General features: G+C 61.2%; 1 protein-coding gene across 1 annotated transcript in view; it reads right to left on the minus strand.

The window, feature by feature from the left end:
* The window catches only part of STUM (stum, mechanosensory transduction mediator homolog), a 46,547-nt gene that overhangs the window by 3,912 nt on the left and 20,683 nt on the right, over positions 1 to 21,952 (minus strand). The window contains exon 2 of the mRNA XM_070401101.1: positions 2,299 to 2,478. Coding sequence (XP_070257202.1) covers positions 2,299 to 2,478 — 180 coding nt within the window. The remainder of the gene's footprint in view (positions 1 to 2,298; positions 2,479 to 21,952) is intronic.

Genomic DNA, 21,952 nt, shown 5'->3' on the forward strand with positions numbered 1-21,952 from the left:
CAAATTAACCCAACAAAGATGGCAGTTAATTTGCATATGCAGGCGCCAGAGTGAAGACTGAAGACTGAAGAGGCTTGGCTTCTCTGCTGCCAAGCCTTGCTGCGGCCTCAGCGGAGAAGCCAAGCCTCGCCTCGCTACGGCTGGACCAAAGGCCTGAGTCCCGGGTGCTGGAGGAAAACCGGTGCCGGCAGCCAGGGGAAGGAAGGCCTATTGCACGAATCTCTTCGTGCAATGGGCCTCTAGTATATAATAAAGAGGTAATATGCAAATTAACCCTCATGCCCTCACAAAATGGCTGCCTACGACCAGGCCGGCAGTGGAGCCAGTTAGGGGCAACCAGGCCAGCAAGGGGGGCAATTAGGGGCGATCAGGCCAGCATGCAGAGGCAGTGAGGGGCAATCAGGCCAGCAGGGAGGGGCAGTTAGGGGTGACCAGGCAGGCAGGCAGGTGAGCAATTAAGAGCCAGCGGTCCAGGATTGTGAGAGGGAAGTCCAATGGCCTAAACTGACAATTGGACACTCCCTGAGGGGTCCCGGATTGGAGAGAGTGCAGGCTGGGCTGAGGCCCCTGCCCACCCCCCTCCACCCCCGGGGGAACGAATTTCATCCACTGGGCCTCTAATACACACACACACACACACACACACACACATTAGTGAGCTTGTAAGTTCTTCATTTTAACTTCTACTTTGATCTATATTTCTCTGATTCCCCTCTTAGGAGTTTTTTGTTATTGTTATTGTTTTATGGTATGGTATGGTATGGTATGGTATGGTATGGTATGGTATGCCATGTGAAAGATCTTACTATATGGTTACAACGGAAAAGTTTCCTTCATTTTTCTCGGAAGGGGCTGGAGGGACCAGAAAGGGCAGCCTCTGTCCAGCCAGGAGTGAAGTCAGTTGTGGTTATTCCCTTCAAACTCGTCATCCTGGGACACACTGCCTTGTTGCTTGGGGCCATCCAGGCCCATGGCACCATCTCAAGAGTGGCAACTGTTCATCCTTTGAGGTGGGTTTATTTTTTGGGGAAAGTGCAAGGACACCTTGTGCTGAGGTGGGTGAGCAAGTCTGGGTCCAGGGCAGGAAAGTGGGTAGGAGTGAAGTCTGGCGGGTTTTCTGGTGCAGCCCCCAGTCCATCCCCAAACAGTGCTCTGAAATGTCTGACATGAAGACAGCACCAGGAACAGCGTACAGACATCCAGGGAGCTGGCTCTGACCCCAGGGGAGGCTCGGGTTGGGAGCAGTAGGAAGGGTGGGGGTGAGGTTCTGCATTTGATGACCCTGCAGCCCAGTTATGGCCCCACACCAGCCATAGAGGACGGGGCTCTGGGTGATGGGAAGTGAGGCAGCGGCAGGTCCCCGCCTGTACTTCGGGGCTTCTATGTCCTCATCTAGGACCAGGCGAGGGCAGCTCTAGGTTATGGCTCAGACCCAGGCCCCATGGATCCTGGGTACAGCCTCGGTGTAAAATGGTTGGTGAAGGGCCACGCAATCCCACTGAGGAAGTCAGGCTTTCGAATCAAGCGACAAGCTTAGTGTAAAGGAGAAATTATGCTGCTCTGGCTGTAAAACGCAGTCACAGGGTGTCCGCGGGCAAATGCACCACGTGGCCTTTCCCTTCTTTCTGGAAAGTGCATGAAGGAGGCGCAGGGCAGGAGGCACAGGGACCCGAGCTCCCTCTCGCTCATGCTCCCTGGCTTGGTCTCTGCCTGTCCGCACCCAGGAGTCCCTGCAGGCGTGGGGCTGGGCGTGCAGGGAGGCAGGCAGCACGGACACGGACACCCGTGAGGAGGACACAGGTGAGCCCTCGGGGAAGGAGCAGGCCCAGCCCTGAGGGTCACAGACACCCAGACCCCAGAGAGTCAGCCTGCTCCTCCTCCGCCCCGTCCCCTCACCGGCCCAGCTCCGCCCACAAGGAGGCGTGGCCCGTGGCTGCTCCTCCTCCGGCCCCGCCCAGCAGCGCAGCCCATGAGGAGGCATGGCCTGTGGCTGCTCCTCCTCTGGCCCCGCCCCTAACCTGGCCCAGCTCTGTCCACAATGAGGCGTGGCCTGTGTCTGCTCCTCCTCCGGCCCCGCCCCTAACCTGGCCCAGCCCAGCCCACAAAGAGGCGTGTCCTGTGTCTGCTCCTCCTCTGGTCACGCCCCCTTAACCAGCCCAGCCCACAAAGAGGCGTGGTCCATGGCTGCTCCTCCTCCGGCCCTGCCCCCCTCACAGGGAGGCGTGGCCCGTGGCTGCTCCTCCGGCCACGCCCCCTCAACCAGCCCCGCCCACGGGGGGCTGGCCCGTGGCTACTCACTGGCCAGGATGACCATGTCCATGCCCCAGAAGATGCTCATGATCCAGCCCACCATGACGATGGCCGTGAGGATCTGGATGAGGGCGGCCGCGATGTTCAGCCAGAAGACGCAGCACACGTGCCTGTCGGGGAGGTCGGTGCGGGCCCCGCACAGCACTGCGAAGGCCGAGACGAACGTCCCTGTGAACCGAGGGGGCAGCGTGTTAGGTGCTGGAGACGCCGGCATGCTCCTCGCTGCCGGGCCTGCCCGCCCCCGGGAGCCCGGGGAGAAGCAGCCTGTGTCCAGCCCCTCCCCGCTCACACCGGGCCCTCCCCCCTCCCCACGCGGAGAGGCCGGTGCAGCCCTGGAGGAGGCCCAGCACGGGGCTGCCGTGGGCCTTGGGGACACAGGGTGCCGTGGGGGCAGCAGCGGGTGGCATGGGGGGGGCGTGCTCAGGGCTCCTGTCGGGCTCCAAATGCCCGGAGAGGGGCTTGCCCCGCCTGTCGGGACTGAGCTGACCGTTTTGAGCAGGAGAGTGATACCCCCGGAGCAGGGATCTAAGGAAGGTGACTTGTGGGCAGAGTGTGGGCGGATTGAAGTGTCTGAGAACCAAGCATTGCCCATGAACCAGGTCACTGGTTCGATTCCCGTCAGGCACATGCTTGGGTGCGGCTCATCCCAGTGCGGGGCGGGCAGGAGGCAGCTGATAGATGATGTTTCTCTCTACCCCTCTCACTTCCCTTCTCTCTAAAAATCAATTTTTTTTTTTTAAGTTTTTTAAAAGAGAACACCACCCAAGTAGGACGGCATGCGAGGAGCAAGAACGTGTGGGGGATCTTAAGTTCAAAAACACGGACGCTGCTCCCCACTCAGCTACAGTGCGCTCGCTGTGCTCCCCTCAACCTGCATCCCCTGGACTCTGCCACCCCCCCGGAGGTGGTCATTGGCACCCCCGTTCTACAGATGGGGGACAATTCCAGCCCTGGAGGTGGTCATTGGCACCCCCACTCTACAGATGGGGGATAATTCCACCCCCGGAGGCGGTCATTGGCACCCCCACTCTACAGATGGGGGATAATTCCACCCTCGGAGGCGGTCACTGGCACCCCCACTCTACAGATGGGGGCCAATTCCAGCCCCGGAGGCGGTCATTGGCACCCCCACTCTACAGATGGGGGACAATTCCAGCCCCGGAGGCGGTCACTGGCACCCCCACTCTACAGATGGGGGATAATTCCACCCCCGGAGGCGGTCACTGGCACCCCCACTCTACAGATGGGGGATAATTCCACCCTCGGAGGTGGTCACTGGCACCCCCACTCTACAGATGGGGGCCAATTCCAGCCCCGGAGGCGGTCACTGGCACCCCCACTCTACAGATGGGGGACAATTCCAGCCCCGGAGGTGGTCATTGGCACCCCCGTTCTACAGATGGGGGACAATTCCAGCCCCGGAGGTGGTCACTTGCACCCCCACTCTACAGATGGGGGACAATTCCAGCCCCGGAGGCGGTCACTGGCACCCCCACTCTACAGATGGGGGACAATTCCACCCCCGGAGGCGGTCACTGGCACCCCCACTCTACAGATGGGGGACAATTCCACCCCCGGAGGCGGTCACTGGCACCCCCACTCTACAGATGGGGGACAATTCCAGCCCCGGAGGCGGTCACTGGCACCCCCACTCTACAGATGGGGGACAATTCCACCCCCGGAGGCGGTCACTGGCACCCCCACTCTACAGATGGGGGACAATTCCAGCCCCGGAGGCGATCACTGGCACCCCCACTCTACAGATGGGGGACAATTCCAGCCCCGGAGGCGGTCACTGGCACCCCCACTCTACAGATGGGGGATAATTCCACCCCCGGAGGTGGTCACTGGCACCCCCACTCTACAGATGGGGGACAATTCCAGCCCCGGAGGTGGTCACTGGCACCCCCACTCTACAGATGGGGGACAATTCCAGCCCCGGAGGTGGTCACTGGCACCCCCACTCTACAGATGGGGGACAATTCCACCCCCGGAGGCGGTCACTGGCACCCCCACTCTACAGATGGGGGACAATTCCGGCCCCGGAGGCGGTCACTGGCACCCCCACTCTACAGATGGGGGACAATTCCGGCCCCGGAGGCGGTCACTGGCACCCCCACTTTACAGATGGGGGACAATTCCACCCCCGGAGGTGGTCATTGGCACCCCCACTCTACAGATGGGGGACAATTCCGGCCCCGGAGGTGGTCATTGGCACCCCCACTTTACAGATGGGGGACAATTCCAGCCCCGGAGGTGGTCACTGGCACCCCCACTCTACAGATGGGGGACAATTCCAGCCCCGGAGGTGGTCACTGGCACCCCCACTCTACAGATGGGGGACAATTCCAGTCCCGGAGGCAGTCATTAGCACCCCCACTCTACAGATGGGAACCAAGCCCGGAGAGGCTGAAAGCCTTGCCCACACGGCACAGCCCCGATTCAGACCCAGACCTGCCTGGTGTAGAGCCTGCCCTCGCCTCGGTCAGGGCGCTGCCTCCACACATTGGGAACCAGGGGAGCTGGGATGGCCGCCTGGGAAACAGGAGGGCGGTTCCTCGAAAAATTACAACTAAATATATTCCCAAAGGAACTGAAAACAGTCTCCCAGGGCACCTGTACTCCCTTGTTCACAGCCTGTTATTCTCAACAGCTAAACACGGAGGCGGCCCGTCAACCATAGAGGGAGGGATGAGTAAGTAAAATGTGGTAGATCCACCACGAACAGTATTCAGCCTGGAAAAGGAGGGAGTTCTGGCACACGCCACAACATGGAAGGAGCCGGTCACAAAAAGACGAAGACTGTGGGTCCCACGGGTACGAGGTACTCAGAGGAGTCAAATCCATCGACAGGAAGTAGAACGGTGGCTGCGGGGGGCGGGGAGCGGGGCAGATGGGGAGTTCGGGTTTAACGGGAGCACAGTTTCCGTTTACAAGATAAAAACGCTCTGTGACGGACGGTGGAGACGCTGCACAGTCGTGTGGATGCACTTGACACCGAGATACGCACTGAAGGCCGGCCGAGAAGGTGAGTTTCACGTTGTGTGGATTTTACCGCAATAGAAGGAATTGGGGGGAGAGAGGCTTGTGTGAAAGAGGGGACAACCTCAGGCGGGGGGTGTGGGAGGGACTTCTGGTTACCACTCGCTCTGCTGCCACATTGACGCAGTCGTGGTAACAGTAAGACGCCTATAAAAATGCAAGCACACTGTGTACAACTGACTCGTACGACACGTACCTGTCATACCTGCAGTTGCATTAATTTAGATACATTATTATTAATGAACTTATTAATGATAATTTGGATAAATAATTTCACTAAGAAACAACAGTGATAGGTCTCTTTTGTCATATAAAAGTAACATATGCCACAGAAGGATTAAGTGCGTGGATTTATCGTATAAAAACATCATCTTAATCAAGTCAGCAAGAAACTTAAAAAATAATGTTAGCGCAATTTCATACGGAGGTGTTAATTATTTAAATAAATAAAAAGCCCTCCCCAACAGCGACGTGTTCGTTCTCATTCACGAGCACTGACCAGGCGCCTGTGCGGGGTCCTGGGAACAGAGTCCACGTGGGCAGCGGGCCTTGGCCCCCCACCCCCACCCCCACCCGGGAGCGCACGCTCTGGAGGGAACACTGGCCACAGAGGAAGAGAGGAATTCCAGGTCATGTCAGGGAGACGCCACGGGAGGGGCAGGGATGGGGGCGAGATCTGGAAAGCCCAGGGAGGGAGGGCGAAGGGCACCCCAGAACCAACCCGCGTGGACGTCCGGGAGCTCAGAGGTGCGGGGTCTGCCTGGCCACGGGCTGCTGGACACGGCAAGGAAACAAGGCCAGCTCACACTTGGGTTTAGAAAACATGGAAGAACGAGGCTGAGGTGGGCAGCAGTCAGACGGGCATGGGACCCACGCCAGGCAGCTGGCAGCCCTGGGAAGGGTTTCGACAGGGAACGATGCAGCCAGGGCTGAGTTTCAGAACCAGCCCCAAGGGCTGTGGCCCCCAAGGGCTGTGGTCCCCAAGGCGCTGTGATCCCCAAGGGCTGTTGTACCCAAGGGCTGTGGCCCCCAGGGGAGGACGTCGGGAGGGGTGAGGAAGAAAGCTGGGAGGAGGGACACAGCAGAAATCCGCGGGAGGGGCAGTGGGGGAGACCGTGGGAAGGACCCACGGAGGAGGAGGAGGCCGTGTCCCCAGGGTCAGCGGCCAGCTGTGTGACGGGGACGGAGGGGCCAGGGCGCAGGGTGAGGTGCAGCCCTAAACCAGGCGGGAAAGCCGAGAGGGGTGTCCACTGGCTGAGGAGGCCGCTGGGGACGGGGATGGGGACTGAAGTGAATGAGGTCACCCCAGGAGGGCAGGAACGCAAGGGAAGATGCTGAGCGACACCGGGCTCTTAGGCGAGCGCAGAAAGTGAGTACAAAGGGGATGAGGGGGCAGTCAGGGCGCTGAGGGAGGCGTCCAGGTGCGGGAGGGGAGAAGATGCGGGGTCCCCTGCTGCGGAGAAGGGAGGGACCAGCCGCGGCCCAGTGGCCAGTCTGAGAGAAGGAATGACAGATGGACGGACGGGAGCGGATGTCAGGGGTCGGAGGCGAGAATGAGGAGTGGATTCCAGGATGTGGCGAGGACCAGCGTCTGAGTCCCGGGAGAAGCGTAAGCGTGTTCACCCGAGAGGAGAAGCTGCCGGGCAGGGGCGGTGACAGTGTGACCGACGGGGGCATCAGGGTCCTGATGAGATGAGAAGGTGAGGGTGGGGGTGGGGGTGGGGGAGCTACAGCAGATTCCAGTCGGGTCTGTGCATCAGAAACCTCAGGCCGAGTGTTTTGAAAGCAGGTTCCAGGCCCCACCTCCAGGCCCCGGAGGCCCAGCCCGGTCCAGGGATTGCCATTTCAGAATAACACATCCCGGACCTGATTCCAACGCGCAGTCGGGGTTGCAAATCCCGTGGGAGATCGGCCTCACAGAGACCACCCGACCTGCAGGAAGGAGCCCACGATCCGGCCCTCACTGTGCACAGCCCCCCCACGGGGCTCAGTGCCCCGGGGGGGGGGCTGACCCTCTGTGGACAGGCAGGGGCCGGGCCTTGAGCAAGTGCCTGGGGCGTCAAGGCTCCGCCAACTCCAGCTGGCACAGAGGACAGTGAGCTGTGCGGTCAGCCACCGTGGGCGTGTGAGCAGCCCCAGAACATGGGCAGGGCGTGTGCTCTGTGTCCGTCCTCCCGGGACCCCACCCCACGGACACTCAGCAAAGACCCCGCAGGCTCTCACCACAGCCCCTGGCCACCTTCCCGCTGAGGTCACCAGCTCCCCAGGAGCCCAGGGCTCGGCCCAGATGCAGGCGCAGGCGGCGGGAAGTGAAGCCTGGGTCCCTTCTGTCTGGAGTTACACGGTCCTGGGGGAGCCCCCCAGCCTGGCTCCCCCTCCCCCACCCGCTTCTGGTGAGCCCTGGAGAGAGGCCCAGGAGTCGGCTGGCAGTCTCCCATCAGGGAGGGGTCTGGGGCTGGACAGGTCCTCCCGGCCTTCAGGTCCCCCGGGTCCCCTCCTGCAGGCCTCCCGTGGGGCTGTGGGAGGCGCTGATGGGAAAGGGACTCTCAGGGCTCCTGGAACTCGGGGGCGGGGGGAGGGGGGAGGCAGCGCTGTCTTCTGAAGTAGCTGCTCCCCATACAAAGTCCCCCCTGGGACCCGGGCCAGTAAGTCAGGTCAGAGCCAGACGCCCCCTGCAGCCACTGACTCACCTGGGTGTCCTCTCACTCCTCCCGAGGGGGCGGGGGGGGGGGGGCGGGGGGGGAGGTGTCACAGCCCTCTTTTTTTAAATATATATATTTTTATTGTCTTCAGAGAGGAAGGGAGAGGGAGAGAGAGAAACATCAATAAGGAAAGAGAATCATGTAACGGCTGCCTTCTGCACGTCCCTCACTGGGGATGGAGCCTGAAACCCGGGCCTGTACCCTGAACAGGAATCGAACCCTGACCTCCTGGTTCATAGGTCGACGCTGACCATTGAGCCATGCAGGCCGGGCCAGCACAGCCCTCTTCCCAGCACAACCTTGAACGGAGCTTCAGGGCAGGAAGGAATCGGAAGGGAGGCGTGGCCGGACTTCCCAGCCGATGGGGAAGGACAAGCCACAGCCTGCACACAGGTCCCACTGCCGCCTGCTGCCAGGCAGAGCCAGGACGTGACGAGTGGAGATCACGTTCAGGGCCAAGCTCAGCCCGTGAAGCTTCCGTTCTCACACCTCAGGGGCACCAGACGCAGTGGGGGCTGTGCTAACAATACACCTCGCTAGGCCCACACCCCGAGGCCCAGTTCCGAGGTGCGGGCATCACCTCCTCATCACGTGCCGTTCTTTCAACGGGAAGTGGAAGTGGAAAGGCAGAGGAGTATACAAGTTCACAAACGATTCCGGACGAAAGTGCTTGGAAGGAAGAATCAGAATAGCTTGAAAGTGCACAGGCTGATGCGCCCGTGGCTACGCGAGCTGGAGACGATGAGGGATGAGGGCTCAGTCCTCATGGTGCTCGATGCCTGCGCTTTACACCTTCTGTTTGATTCCTTAAGAAATGGGGCAGGTGCCCGGCCGTGTGGCTCCGTGGTTTTAGCATCGACCTATGAACCAGGAGGTCAGGGTTCGATTCTCGGTCAGGGCACATGCCCAGGTTTCAGGCTCGGTCCCCAGTGTGGGGCGAGCAGGAGGCAGCCGATCAATGATGCTCTCTCATCACTGATGTCTCTCTCAGTAAAAATATTTAAAATAAAAAGGGGCGGGGCAGAAAGGGGAGGAGATACTTCTGGGGGGAGGCACTGCCTGGTTTCTCAGCTCAGCCACCTCGGGGGCAGAGGGTGAGGAGAAGGTTCTCAGACCCCCTGAGCGGGACGAGGTGTCTGAGAGGGCGAAGGGGTGTGAGTCTGGGAAGCCGGCCCAGGGTCCGAGGCCGTGGGCTCTGTGAGGACGGCGTTGTCCTCATTCAGGACTCCCGTCCTGGCAGCGAGGAGCTTGCTGAGAGCAGACAGACTGTACAACCGAGAGACCGTGCAAGTCAAAGCACAGCTCTTGTACGTCCCTCATCCGGGCCCTCCAGTTCTCCCACGCCACCCGCCCGAGCCCTCACCCCTGTGTCCGCACCAGTGCACCACCCACAGCACACAGACACCCACAGGGGCCCTCGCCCTGTGCCCCCACCAGTGCACCACCCGCAGCACACAGACACCCGCCCTCGCCCTCACCCTGTGCCCGCACCAGTGCACCACCCACAGCACACAGACACCCGCACGGGCCCAGCCCATGGGACGCCCCTCGTGAGCGTGTGGGAAGCATGTCTCCAGTGCAGGAACGGGTCCTAGTGGCCGTCCTGTCACCTTTGATTCGTTAGCGACGAGGCTGTGACCTGACTATGACGTAACCTCTCCGAGCGTGGGTTTCATGGGAGAGAAATCATGACGAGCGGGGGGGGGGGGGGGGGGGGAGGCTGTCCCTGTACGAGAAGGAGGAGGGACCGAACCGCTGGCCCTGCCCGGCTGCTCCACGCCTGACCCATCCCCTCAGCCCGGGTGCCTACTGACCCCCTCACCCAGGCCTCAGGCGCGCCGAGGGGCTGCTGGGACCCCAGGATGGAGGAGCCGGGCAAGGCAGGGGGGTGTCTTCAGACGGATAAGGCGCTTAACATGAGACCGCGTGGGGGTCCGTCCTTAGCGCTGCCACACCCGGCCGGGGCCTCAACTTCTCCCACCGAAAGGCTGCACGGCATGGGGGGGGGGGGGCGCTGCCACAGATAAACCCATCGCCTGCCGTGCAAGGACAGAGAAACAGACCAGCTCTTTGTCCCTCTGCCCCGGCGTCAGGCTGCTCCCCGCTGCTGGGCCAGCTGTCTGCGCTGGGAGTTCATGATGCTGGTGTTGCATCGTGGTGCCCTGTGCTGAGAGCAATCTCTGCCTCCACCTCCCGGGCCAGGTCCCAGCCCCGGGCGACCGACCGCAGGGCAGGGGAGCGAAGAGCAGGACTGAGGGTCTCGCGGCGGTGGGGTGGGGGTGGGGGGCGCGGGGCAGCAGGAGGCCCCGGGACAGACATGCAACCAGTTCTGAGCCTTGTCATGATAGAGTCTGAGCTTAAATGGCAGAGGGTGAACCAGGGATGTGGGGATGGGATGGGGGAATGGGGTGGGTGGGGTGGGATGGGATGGGAGGGATGGGGGTGGGGGGAATGGGGTGGAGTGGGGTGGGGAGGGTGGTGTGTAATGAATGGGAACCCGGCTGGGACTGAGCCCTTGAGGCTGGGCTGTGCCCTCCTGCTCTCCGCAGGAATATGCTGAGGGGGTCACTCGGGGGAAAGAAGGGCCAGGGCAGCAGGTGACAGGTGAGAGGAGACACCACAGCTCCATCTCCGGCTAGTGCACCTGGCGAGATAGTTCCCACGGACAGACGGCTGGACTGAGACTGAAGCAGAGGCTCTGCCCACAGTCCGCCAGGAGTCTGTGAGTCAGCGCAGTGAGACCCTGGCCGGGGAGCCCCCAGGGCCCTCAGGGAGCGGCTGCTGCAGGAACGGAAGCGGGACCCCGAGGCCTGAGCCACCCCGTCTCAGCGGGTGTTCTTCCCTTTGGGGTGAGGCCCAGACCTCTGGGTTCATGGGGGACCCGCATCCAGTCACCCAAATGCAAGCAGCACGTACGCCGGGCCTACTGCCCGCTCAGCGCTGAGCCAGGGACAGCGAGTCACTCTCTCCTGCTGCTTCAGGCGCAGGGACCAGGCCGCCTGGGGTCTGTGGCCACCACGTGTGCGGGCAGCTGTGCCAGGGCTGGGCCATCCCGGTGCTGTGGGGGTGCCCGCAGGTGCCCCCCGTGGCCACCCGGGCCTGCGGGAGGACAGCCCTGGGGCGTGGGCCGTGGCGTGTGGGTGGCCGTGGAGCAGTTCCCATCATGCCCCTGGGCCCGGAGCCCACGGTCCTGGCACAGAGTTGCCTGTTCCTTAAACTCATTCCTGGTCTTTCATCCCTCCTTTCCCATGTGTCCACGTAGCGTTCCTGACGCACCTGCCAGGTGCCAGGAGCTGGGCTAAGTCCATGTGGACCCGGACAGAGAGGAGTCCTGGCCTCGGGCGTCCCCGTCGTGAGGAAGACACGCCAGGTACAGAACCCACCCCTGCGTGGCCGGCCGCAGGGTGGGGCAGCATCACCGGGGGACAGAGGGGAGCAGCAGGAGGCCAGGCCCAGTTCCAGCCACATCACCCCAGGGCCCGAGGCCTTGACAGTGACGCGCTCCTCTGGCCCCCAGTTTCCCCACCATGAGATTATGATGCTGATGGCAGCCTGCCGGGCAGCGAGGGTGCGAGGGCTGTTCGAGCGTGGAGAGTGTTTAGCATACAGAGTGCACGGAATGAGGGACGTAGGAGCACACGCAGCCCCGGTCCCAGGCTCGGGGGTGGGGCAGGAAGACAGCTCCGCAGCCTCTGCTGGAGGAGACCCTGCACTAGGAACCTGAGCATGAAACCAGGTCTCCCTGACGCCCGCTCAGAGTGGCGCCTCCTCACCTTCTAACAAATGCACGACCACGCGCTCACGGCGGCCTCATGCAGGGAGGCACGCCACCCACCCACAGGCCCCGGCGTCAGCAGCTGGTGAAAAGCACAAACACGATGGCTGCACAGCGACTGGGCAGGTGCGTCCAGGGAAATTACAACAATAGCATGTACACTGCCCGGGGCTATCCTATCTAATAAAGACAGAATATGCAAATTGACCGTCACTTTGCAACAAAGATGGCAGCGCCCAGCCCAGTCCCCTCAGCACCACTGGAGTCCCCCAGTCCTTTAAGCCCTCGCTGCAGCACCGAGGGGCAAGCAGGCCTCCGCAGAGAGCTGAGAAACACGGGGAGCGGGCCTAAGCCGTCAGTAGGACATCCCCTGAGGGCTCCCAGATTGGAGAGGGTGCAGGTTGGGCCGAGGGACCACCCCCGCCCCCTGTGCACAAGTTTTGTGCACCCGGCCTCTCGTCACAAATAATTACATATGTGGACAAGGACTGCCGTGCACGAAGAAAAATGAGCATAGTTTGCCATGCAGAGTGATAGGTAGCTTTTTCTGTTTTTTCAAAAAACAAATTCTCTTTCCAGTTGAAGCATTTCAGGCACCTGCCAGGGCCCACTCCACAAGGCCGGCGGCAAACGGCCTCTCACTGGCCACAGAGAAGGCGGGAACAGCAAGCACCCGAGGGGGCAGGCGGCACGCAGGCACAGGCACAGGAGAAAAGGCGAGGTCGTGGGGCTCTGCTGGGGCTGCGACACGGCACCCCGAGCTCCCAGGAAGCCCTGGAGGGAAGCCCCGACCCAGGGCGTCCTTCCCAGTGAGCAGGCAACGCGGCTCCCAGCCCAGGGCGGCTGGGGCTCCCCGGCGGGGGGATGAGCAGGCGGACACTGTGGTTCTTGTTTGGCAGCGGGTCGTGATCCAGGCTCCAGAGACTCAGGGGAGCCACTGTGGTCATTAGGGGGCCACACGACAGCCCAGCCTCCCGGAGGACCAGGGAGGACGGGGGAAGGCAGAGGGAGGCCGTGTGCGGCTCAGGTGCTCCCTGTCTGGCTGGGGACTCCCACAGGCCGGGCAGGCACACCTGCTCCTGCGGCCTGGGCCCTGGGGGTGGCCTGTGTGCTGCTGGGCGGGACAGCTTCCTGCCAGGGCCCGCGGGATCAGCGTGGACGGCGTGCTGCAAGCAGGGCTGACGTCGCTGCTCAGGCCACAGGGATGCACCACACTTGCAGGAGGGCATGTGGCCTTTATGTTGGAAGTAACCCCCTCAATCGGGCTTAACCAACAGGCATTTGCTGGCTCGCCTACCGGGTGTGGCCCCACCTCTCTGTGCTGTCCCACACGCGGGAGCTGCAGGTGCCTAGGCAGGGCGGGAGCCCAGGAGGCACCGCATCGCCACACCAGGAACGGGGTTTGCATGTCACTCCCCTTTACATCCCAGGACCGGGCACCGCCTGGAACACGCAGGCCTTCAGCGAGGGTTTAAAATGAACAGATCGCCACAGAGGCATCTGCTAAGGCCCGCAGAACGGGACAGGCCGTGTCTGTGGCTTGTGCTCTTTCTCTGGCCTCCTGTCCTTGTCTCCGGTGTGACGTGGTTGACCTTGAGGGGACCATGTGCCCTTGGGGACAAGCCCGGGTGGTGGGCTTCCTTTGTAAGCAGGTCTCCACCAGGTCCGCGCAGTCCCCCGCCCCCGCCCTCCCGGGGCCGCACACAGCAGCACAGAAGCGCGGCCATGAGGACCCTCTTAGCTGAGAAGCTGGTTCCACAAGCCCAGGAGGTGAGCTCCCCCGGTCCCTGCAGGGGAGGAGCGGCTGAGCCCCGGAGACAGGCAGCCTGCACCCCGGCTGCTTCGGAAAGGCGGCCTGGCACAGGTAGGTGGGGCCATGCCCCGGCCCCCAGCCCTACCCGGGGGCCTCAGCCGTCGCCGCCCCCTGGGGCACCCACTCGGGGCTGGCTCTTGCTCATGGTGTGTGATTGGCACCGGCAGAACTCAGCCCAGGATGCCTGAGCCGGCACCACTGCCGTCGGGAAGGGAGCAGGAGCCGGCTTCTGGGAGGCTGTGCGGTCCAGGAAGTCGCTCCCCCCTCAGGGCCTGGGAAGGGGACAGGAAGGGGACAGCCCTCAGGGCACAGGCTGACACCAGGAGCTGTGTGAGCAGCATGAGCGCTCCATGTCCCAGACTGCCCCCCCCCAAAGTGGACACGAACAGAACACTGACCAGGGAAAAGCTCCCCAAAGGGTTTGGGGATCAGATCCCACCCCCTTCCCCGGAGTCACGTCAGAAACATTTCAGATGTGCGGGCAATCGGTGCACAGACAGCACCTCAAAGAGCGCGGCCGTTCCTGAAATGCTGACTGTTTTCCCCCGCCCACGTCAGCACATGCGCCTGCAGGAGCCACACCCCCCCCTCAACACCCCCCCCCCCCCCCCCCCCCCCGCCAAACACACACACGCTGTCACAGGTGAGCCTGCAGGAGCCCCCCCCTCAACACCCCCCCCCCACTGCCATACACACACACACACACACACACACACACACACACACACACGTCGGGACTCAGGGTCACAGTTCATCCTGACTTCACAGGAGTCAAATACTCAGCTTAGTCGCCCACTCCATTCACCTCCCTTGGCTGCAAAGCACCAATTTCCGGAAATGAATGTCACCCCCTAGGGCAGCGGTTCTCAACCTGTGGGTCGCGACCCCTTTGGCGGTCGAATGACCCTTTCACAGGGGTCGCCTAAGACCATCCTGCATATCAGATATTTACATGACGATTCATAACAGTAGCAACATTACAGTGATGAAGTAGCAACGAAAATAATTTTATGGTTGGGTCACCACATGAGGAACTGTATTTAAAGGGCCAGAAGGTTGAGAACCACTGCGCCTAGGGTGAGGCTTCTGGAAATGATTTAAAATTTTCAAAAGAGCCAGGCAGTGTGGCTCAGTGGTTGAGTGTCAACCTATGACCAGGAAGTTCAAGTCCTAGTCCGAGCACATGCCTGGGTTGCGGGCTCGATCCCCAGTGTGGGGCGTGCAGGAGGCAGCCGATTAATGAGTCTCTCTCATCATTGATGTTTCTATCTCTCTCTCCCTTCCTCTCTGAAATCAATAAAAATAAGTTTAAAAAAAAAAAAAAAGACTGTGCTGCCACCCTGAGGGCAGATCCTGGGGGGCTGGGGGGGGAGGTCACAGTCTTGGCTGGTCCGAGCCCGCAGCCCTGCTGGGGCCGATGGCACTCAGGACAAGAGGATCACCCATAAAAGTGCGTCCTGTAGATGCGACCTTCCCTGAAATGCAGTGGCTTTTTCGCACACGGAGCCAGGCCTCCCCTGCAGGTCCAGGCTCAGCACATCACCTGCCGGAGGGCCCGGCCCCCTCCACAGGCTCCCAGAAGCGGGCACAGCAGAGGCAGGTGCGGTGTGTGCCACGCACCCCGATGGAGCGCCAGCAGGCTCAGGCCCCAGCCGTCAGGGTATGAACGCAGCGTAGCCAGCTGCTGCACCAGCCCCCGCTGGCTCTCTGTACTCACACCGACGTTTACAATTAACGCAGGCCCCTGTCATTCCGAGGCGGGTAACTTACCCGTGTTTATGCTTTGCTTCCCAAGATACCCATGGGAGGGTCCAGCCACTCATAGCCGATGACCCTTCGGATGCTTTGAGCTGGAAGTGACACGAAACCAACTCAAACTAGCTTAAGTGATAGGACGCACTTATCATCGCAAATGACAGGAAGCCCAAAGGTGGTTCAGAGGTTGGATAACTAAGAAGTTCAATTGTGCCACCAAGGGCCGGGCTCCCTTTTCGGGGGAGCGGGGGAGGGGGGTTAATCCTCACCCAGGGATATTTTTCCATTGATTTTTAGGGAGAGTGGAAGAGAGAGGGAAAGACAGAGAGAGACATCAACGTGAGAGGAACATGTCGACTGGTTGCCTCCTGAACACGCCCTAACCAGGCCTCAGATCGGGGAGGAGCCTGCAACCGAGGTACGTGCCCTTGACCGGAATCGAACCCAGGACCCTTTGGTCCGCAGGCCGACGCTTCTATCCCCCGAGCTAAACTGGCCAGGGTGGGGCGGGTTCGCTGCCTCTCTCTGCGCTGACTTGCTTGGTGCTGGCTTCAGCCACAGCCGGTGCCAGACGGCTCAGCGGCTCCAGAAGCTCAGCCTTGACAAGTCCCTGACTGATGATCGCTGGGTCACCTGCCATTTCCGAACCAGCCACCCACCCGAGGTATGAGGTTCCAGGACTGCCTTACACTAGTCATCTGGGTGCAAAGGATGCTGGGAGTCAACCTCACTGCCACCACACACAGCTCTTACCAGAAAGCCGTGCCCCTCTCGCCTTCACTCTGGGCACCCCTCCTCCCAGGCAACCAGATGCTCCAAGTCAACCCTAGAGACCACGTGAGCTGCCACAGCTGGACATCCGGGCCCCTTAGAACAATACCGCGTTTTTAAGTGCCCTGCCCATCAGCAGAGGATGGATACACGGAGAGCGGTGGGTCCCTACAATGAATGTTATTCAGCCTGGAGAACGGAAACGCTGACACACGCTACAGCACGGAGAACCCTGAGCACAGTAGGCTAAGGCTGCATAAGCCGTCACAAAAGAACAAGTACCGTCTGGTCCCAGAGACAGGAAGTAGGATGAGGTCCCCAGGGAGAGGGGGAGGGACCTGGGAGCTCAGTGGGCACAGAGGGTCAGTCCGGGATGATGAGAAAGTTCCGGAGAGGGTGGGTGCAGCCATCGTGAATATACTAATGCCACAGAGTGTGCACTTAAAGCGCTAATGTGGCGCATTTTGTTGTGAAACTTTACCACAATCAGAAAAATGACCTTTGCTGTCTACTAACTCACCAGTCCTTGGCAACCTCAGCGAGACGCGCATCTTTACTGGGACCTCACGCTCCCGGCACAGCGTGGGGAGCCCTGGCCCCGTGTGATCTCTCCTCCCTGAACGTAACCTCGTCACGGCTTTAAAGGGGAGGAAGAATCCCGTCTTCTCTGACTTGAATGCCAAGCGGATGAAGGAGGTCCGGCCCACTGGGAGGTAGAGTGTGAAGGCCAATCAGGGCTCCGGGCCCCTGAGGGGCACTCAGAGCTGGGTCCCCAGAACACACAGGGGCCACCCCTGACCCAGGGCCCTTGTCCCTCCGACAGCACCCCACAGCCACCTGACTGTTGTCACCCCCTCTAATGAGACCCAGCGGAGCCAGACCATCACTCCACCTGCAGGGGGCGCTGGGCGAGGCACTGCCAGCCTTTCCGGGAGGCTTGGCTGAGACGCCCAGGAGGGAAGCACGGGTCAGCGGTTCTCAACCTGTGGGTCGAGACCCCTTTGGGGGTCGAACGACCCTTTCACAGGGGTCGCCTAAGACCATCGGAAAACATGTATATAATTACATATTGTTTTGGGGATTAATCGCTATGCTTTAATCATGTTCAATTTGTAACAATGAGATTGGGGGTCACCACCACATGAGGAACTGTATTGAAGGGTCGCGGCATCAGGAAGGTTGAGAACCGCTGGGTCAGACAGAGCGCTTCTGCGGCTGATGGACTTCGGAAGCAGAGCTCACTGGTGGAGGAGGCCTCTCTGGGCCCTGCAGCCTCGGGCAGTGCACTGCGTTCCACAGGCTCAGCAAGCAGGAGCATGACGGGGGCCCAGCTGGGGAGGGCGGCCTGGCCAGGCCGGGCGCCAGGGCAGGCTCTGGGGAGACACGCACACCAGACATTTCCTATTAGGGCAGGAGACTGCGGCGTCAGGGCTGGGTTTGTGCTGGAAGTGCCGCTCCAGCCCCGACGGCTCGCAAGGGGCCGGGAACGGGTGGCTGAGGACGGCATGCAGCTCTGTAGAGAGCGGGTTCCTTCCTCCCTCTCGGAAACGCCTTTCGGAAAGTCTGATAGGTTCCGAGAGCTGCCCCGCACTGTCCTCACCGGCACCGCAGTCGGGGGCTGGCCCGTGGCCGGCTCTCACCCACTGCCCACACGTCTCCATTGCCATTTAGCCACCCCACCCCCAGCTCCCCACGGCCCAGGGGCCAGCCAGGCCTGGCTGCCGAGTTCAGGGACCTGGCTCACCTCCATCCTGCTCCCTCCCACACCACCCGCCTGGGTGCCCCGCTGGCAAGGGGCCCAGAGAGCGGCCTGTCGGAGAACCAGGCGGGCCAACCTACTTCTCAGGGACCCTCAGCTCCCGGGGGGGCGGTTCCTGGCTCTGCCCCTTCCCTGAGTCTCCCCTCTCCCCCCCATGTGAGCCTGGGCAGAGCAGCAACCTTCCCGAGGGCTTGCTCCCCGCCAGGCCTGTCCCAGGGCTCAGTCCGCCCCGTCTCCTGGAGTCCTCAGACCCCCGAGGAAGGCGCTGCTTGCCGGGGCGGTGGTGGGACAGGTGGAGCAGACTGCGGCTGGGGCCAGGGACGGGCAGCCTGGCTCTGCCCCCGTCTAACCTGGGCTGGGGCAGTTGGGCGCTTTGTGCCTCAGGCTCTCCTTCAGCCCGATGTTAGGAGTGCCTGCTGCTCAGCTCAGGCAGCCCGGTGCCACGCACAGCACCTCGAGGGGCGGCTTAACCGCCGCTGGTTCCTCACAGTCACGGAGGCTGCGCAGTCAGATCCGTGCTTGCCGGCGGTCACCAGCTCACGGTTCTCACATGGTGCCTCTTCTAGTAAGGGCGCTCACGCCATCCCGGGCCCCACCCTTACGGCCTCGTTTAAACCTTAACAATCCCCTACAGGGCTCATCTCCAAGTACAGACACATGCAGGGCGAGGGCTCCAGCGTGCAGATTTGGGGGGACACAATTCCTCCACAGCCACAGGCGGGGCGTGATGGGGCGCTGGGCTGCGGAGGCGGGGAAGGCGGCTGGCGGTTTAGTGATGGTCCCTCTTGGTCGAGATCAAGCATGTCGAGCTCAAGGCTAACACGGCCAAATAAACGCGGCGTGCGGCCTCGCCCAGAGCTTGACGTGCTCGGTAGATCAGCAGCTGCTGCCTCTGCTCGGCGCCCGAGGTTTCCACCTGCAGGAGGCGCTAGTTCAGAAGGCCCCTCCTCCGCCACAATCTTCTCTCTTTTACATGGCGCTGAGGGCATCGCTGGATGCTCTGACTGTGCTGTGCGCTTTGGATGGGCCTGTTGCTAAGAGACAAACCCCAGAAGTTCCTTTAAACGCCCAGCTCCATAAAAGCACACTCCTCCTCACTCACCGCGCAGTCTCCTCGCGGGCCCCTCGGCCACACCAGCAGCTGGTGTCTGGGCTGCAATCCGAGCCTCCAATGACCCCAACAGAGGAGCCACTTCAGAGCTGGGCGGACGGCCGTGGGCAGACGGAGGGCCCGTCCTGGCTAAGGACGCCTGTGGCTCCGCGCACAGCTCCTGAGGGCGGCCTCCGGGGAGGGACCCCTCGGCTGAGGGGAGAGGAGGGGCCCTGACATGTGCTGACCGCCCCCCCGCCCTCCAGGACCAGCAGGCTGTGGGCCTGTCCTGGGGGCTCCTTTTAGGATTTCTGTTCCCTGGAGAGAGGCCCCGAGTTAAACATGCTTCAGCCACGACCTCTCCCCAGAGACGGCTGCGCAGCCCTGGCTTTGGGGCCACAGAGCGCCCCCCATGAGGCTCCCCAGAGCTTCTCTCCAAAGGGGTTCCTTCCAGAAAAGCAAGTCCCCCGGCCCCACCCCGCCCTCCTAAGCTAAATGAGACTGCGAGGGTGGAACTGTGAGGGCGCGCCCTGGGTTAGCAAGCGTCCCAGGTTCTCACGCTCCCGGAGGTTCAGGACGCACCCCCGTCGCGTTCCCGGCTGCTATTTTGTCCCGATGACCCCACACCTGCGGCGAGCCGGGCAGGGGCCAGCCTGGAGGGCAGCGCTGCGGCCCAGTCCTGCCCACGGGCCGCGGTCTGCCCGCGGGCTCACACCACATGGCTCCTCTCAGACCTACTGGTCGCTTGGGAGGGCCGGCTTCACCCCAGTCCCAGTTCCGAGGATGATAATAATGACATTAATTATAAACAATTAAAAAACGAGCCCCAGCCAGTTTGGCTCAGGGGTTAGGACGTCGGCTCACAGACCAAAGGGTCGTGGGTTTGATTCCCTGTCAAGGGCACATGCCTGGGTTGCAGGCTTGATCCCTGAACTGGTTGCGTGCGGAAGGCAACCAATTGATATGTCTCTCTTACATCGATCTCTCTCTCTCTTTCTCTCTCTCCTTCTCTCTCTCTCTTTTTAGAAAATACAAGTTTCCTCCCACCCTCCCTCCCTTTCCTCCTTCCCTTCCACTCTCTCTAAAAATCAATGGAAAAATACCCTCAGGTGAGGATTAACACAAAAGTGAGCAGAGGAGCTGAACAGACTTTTCTCTAACAGAGACGCGGACGGGACAGGGCAGAGAAGGAAGCTCAGCATCGCTCGTGGCAGGGAGATGTCACCGCACACCTGTCGATGGCTGTCAGCAGGAAGACGGGAAATAGCGAGTGGGGGCAGGGTGGCAGGAAGGACCCCTCGAGCGCTGCAGGTGGGGGTGGAAATCGGTGCAGCCATTATGCAAAGCAGCACAGAGTTTCCCCCAAAGTTAAAACTAGAGCCACCAGATGATCCATAGCCCACGTCTGAGATACGCCCGAAGGAAGCCAAACCCCTGTCTGAGAGACAGCTGCTCTCCCGTGTTCACTGCAGCATGATAGTCGCGACATGGAAACAACACGAATGAATGAATGGACTTTAAAACATGACATATCTGTACCTGTGTAGTTCAGCCTTTAAAAGAGGGAAAATCCTGCCATTTGTGACAACATGCACGAAACCTGAGGCTATAATGCTCAGTGAAATAAGACACGGGAAGAGAAATCATCTCACTTACATGTGGAATCTTTGAAGAAAAAAAAAAGGCCAAACTCCTAGTTACCAGAAGCTGGGGTGTATGTTTGAGGGGGGGCGGGGATTTAAATACAGATATCCTTCAGAACTAGGTGATAAGTTGTAATCCTAACATGTTCCGAGCACAATTTTAGGCACTTTACGTGTAATTGCTCATTTCACCTTTAAAAGAATCCTACCAAGTGGGTACTATTATTATCCCCATTTTGCCAATGAAGAAACAGAGGCACAGAGAGGTTGGTTAACTGGCTCAAGGTCACACAGTTATCCAGTAGCAGAGTGGGATCTAGACCTTCAGCAAAATAAGGAAGTTATACCCAGGAAAAGGTCCTGGCGTTTAGGGAAGCACCCCGAAAGTAAATAAACGAAGCCTGGGCCACATCCCCAAATGCCCTTTGCTCTGCACCCACGGGGGCTGTCTCCCCCCCAGGCCCCGCCTCTGGGCAGGGTGGCAGGCGGTCTGCTTCTACTTCTCCCTCCCAGAGAACGCAATCTTCTCGTTCCTGGCAGGGGGGCAAGGGCCGGCCTGGCCTTCCTGACCCTGGAGTGGGGGGAGCATCCCAGGAGGCGACCCCCAGGGCACAGCTCCCCGGCATTGGTGCCTGGCCCCAGGGCAGAGCCCCCCTCGAAGGACACTGCTCCTGCCCAGAGCAGGGCAGTGGCCGAAGGGGGGCCTGGCTGCTGCCTCCTTCCTGCTGCCCCGGCCCCGTCACACTGCCGGCTACTGGGGCTTTTTCAGCTTTAAGTGAAATGTGTGTTAAGGGAGGAGGCCGGGCAGGCTGCAGGCACCGAGGTTCCCACTCCGGACGGGGCGGTGAGCCACCTCGGGCAGCTTTTCACGTCACGCTCCTCCGGACATTTCAGGCCAAAGTCAATGCCTGGCCGCCCTCCGAGCAGCTGGACGGCGTCCCTGAGGCTGGCGCCTGTCCTAGACGGGCTCCCCCCCAGGCTGACGGCGTCACATCCGCGTCCCAGGCGGGGAAGCCCAGCGGCAGAGCGGCTGCCTTCCACCCGCAGCCTCAGGCCTCGGCCTGCTCGCCCTGGAATGAGGCTTACCCGGAGCCTCACGACTCTAGAAGCACAAAGCGTCCTGTAACGTCTCTCGCTCATCGCTCTCTGTTTTTCAATAAACATAGTTAAATCACAAGGTGGCAGCGGCAGCAGCAGCTGCTGTCGCCAGAGCCTGCAGACTAGACAGTCCCCTGGCCTTTTCCCTCGTGAGGGCAGACTGTCAGCCGTGGGCTGGTGCTCTCGCCTTTCAG

The sequence above is a fragment of the Myotis yumanensis genome, unplaced genomic scaffold (genome assembly GCF_028538775.1).
Source record: "Myotis yumanensis isolate MYYU_CA2020_CCGP unplaced genomic scaffold, mMyoYum1.0.hap1 SCAF_22, whole genome shotgun sequence".
NCBI classification, from domain to species: Eukaryota; Metazoa; Chordata; class Mammalia; order Chiroptera; family Vespertilionidae; genus Myotis; species Myotis yumanensis.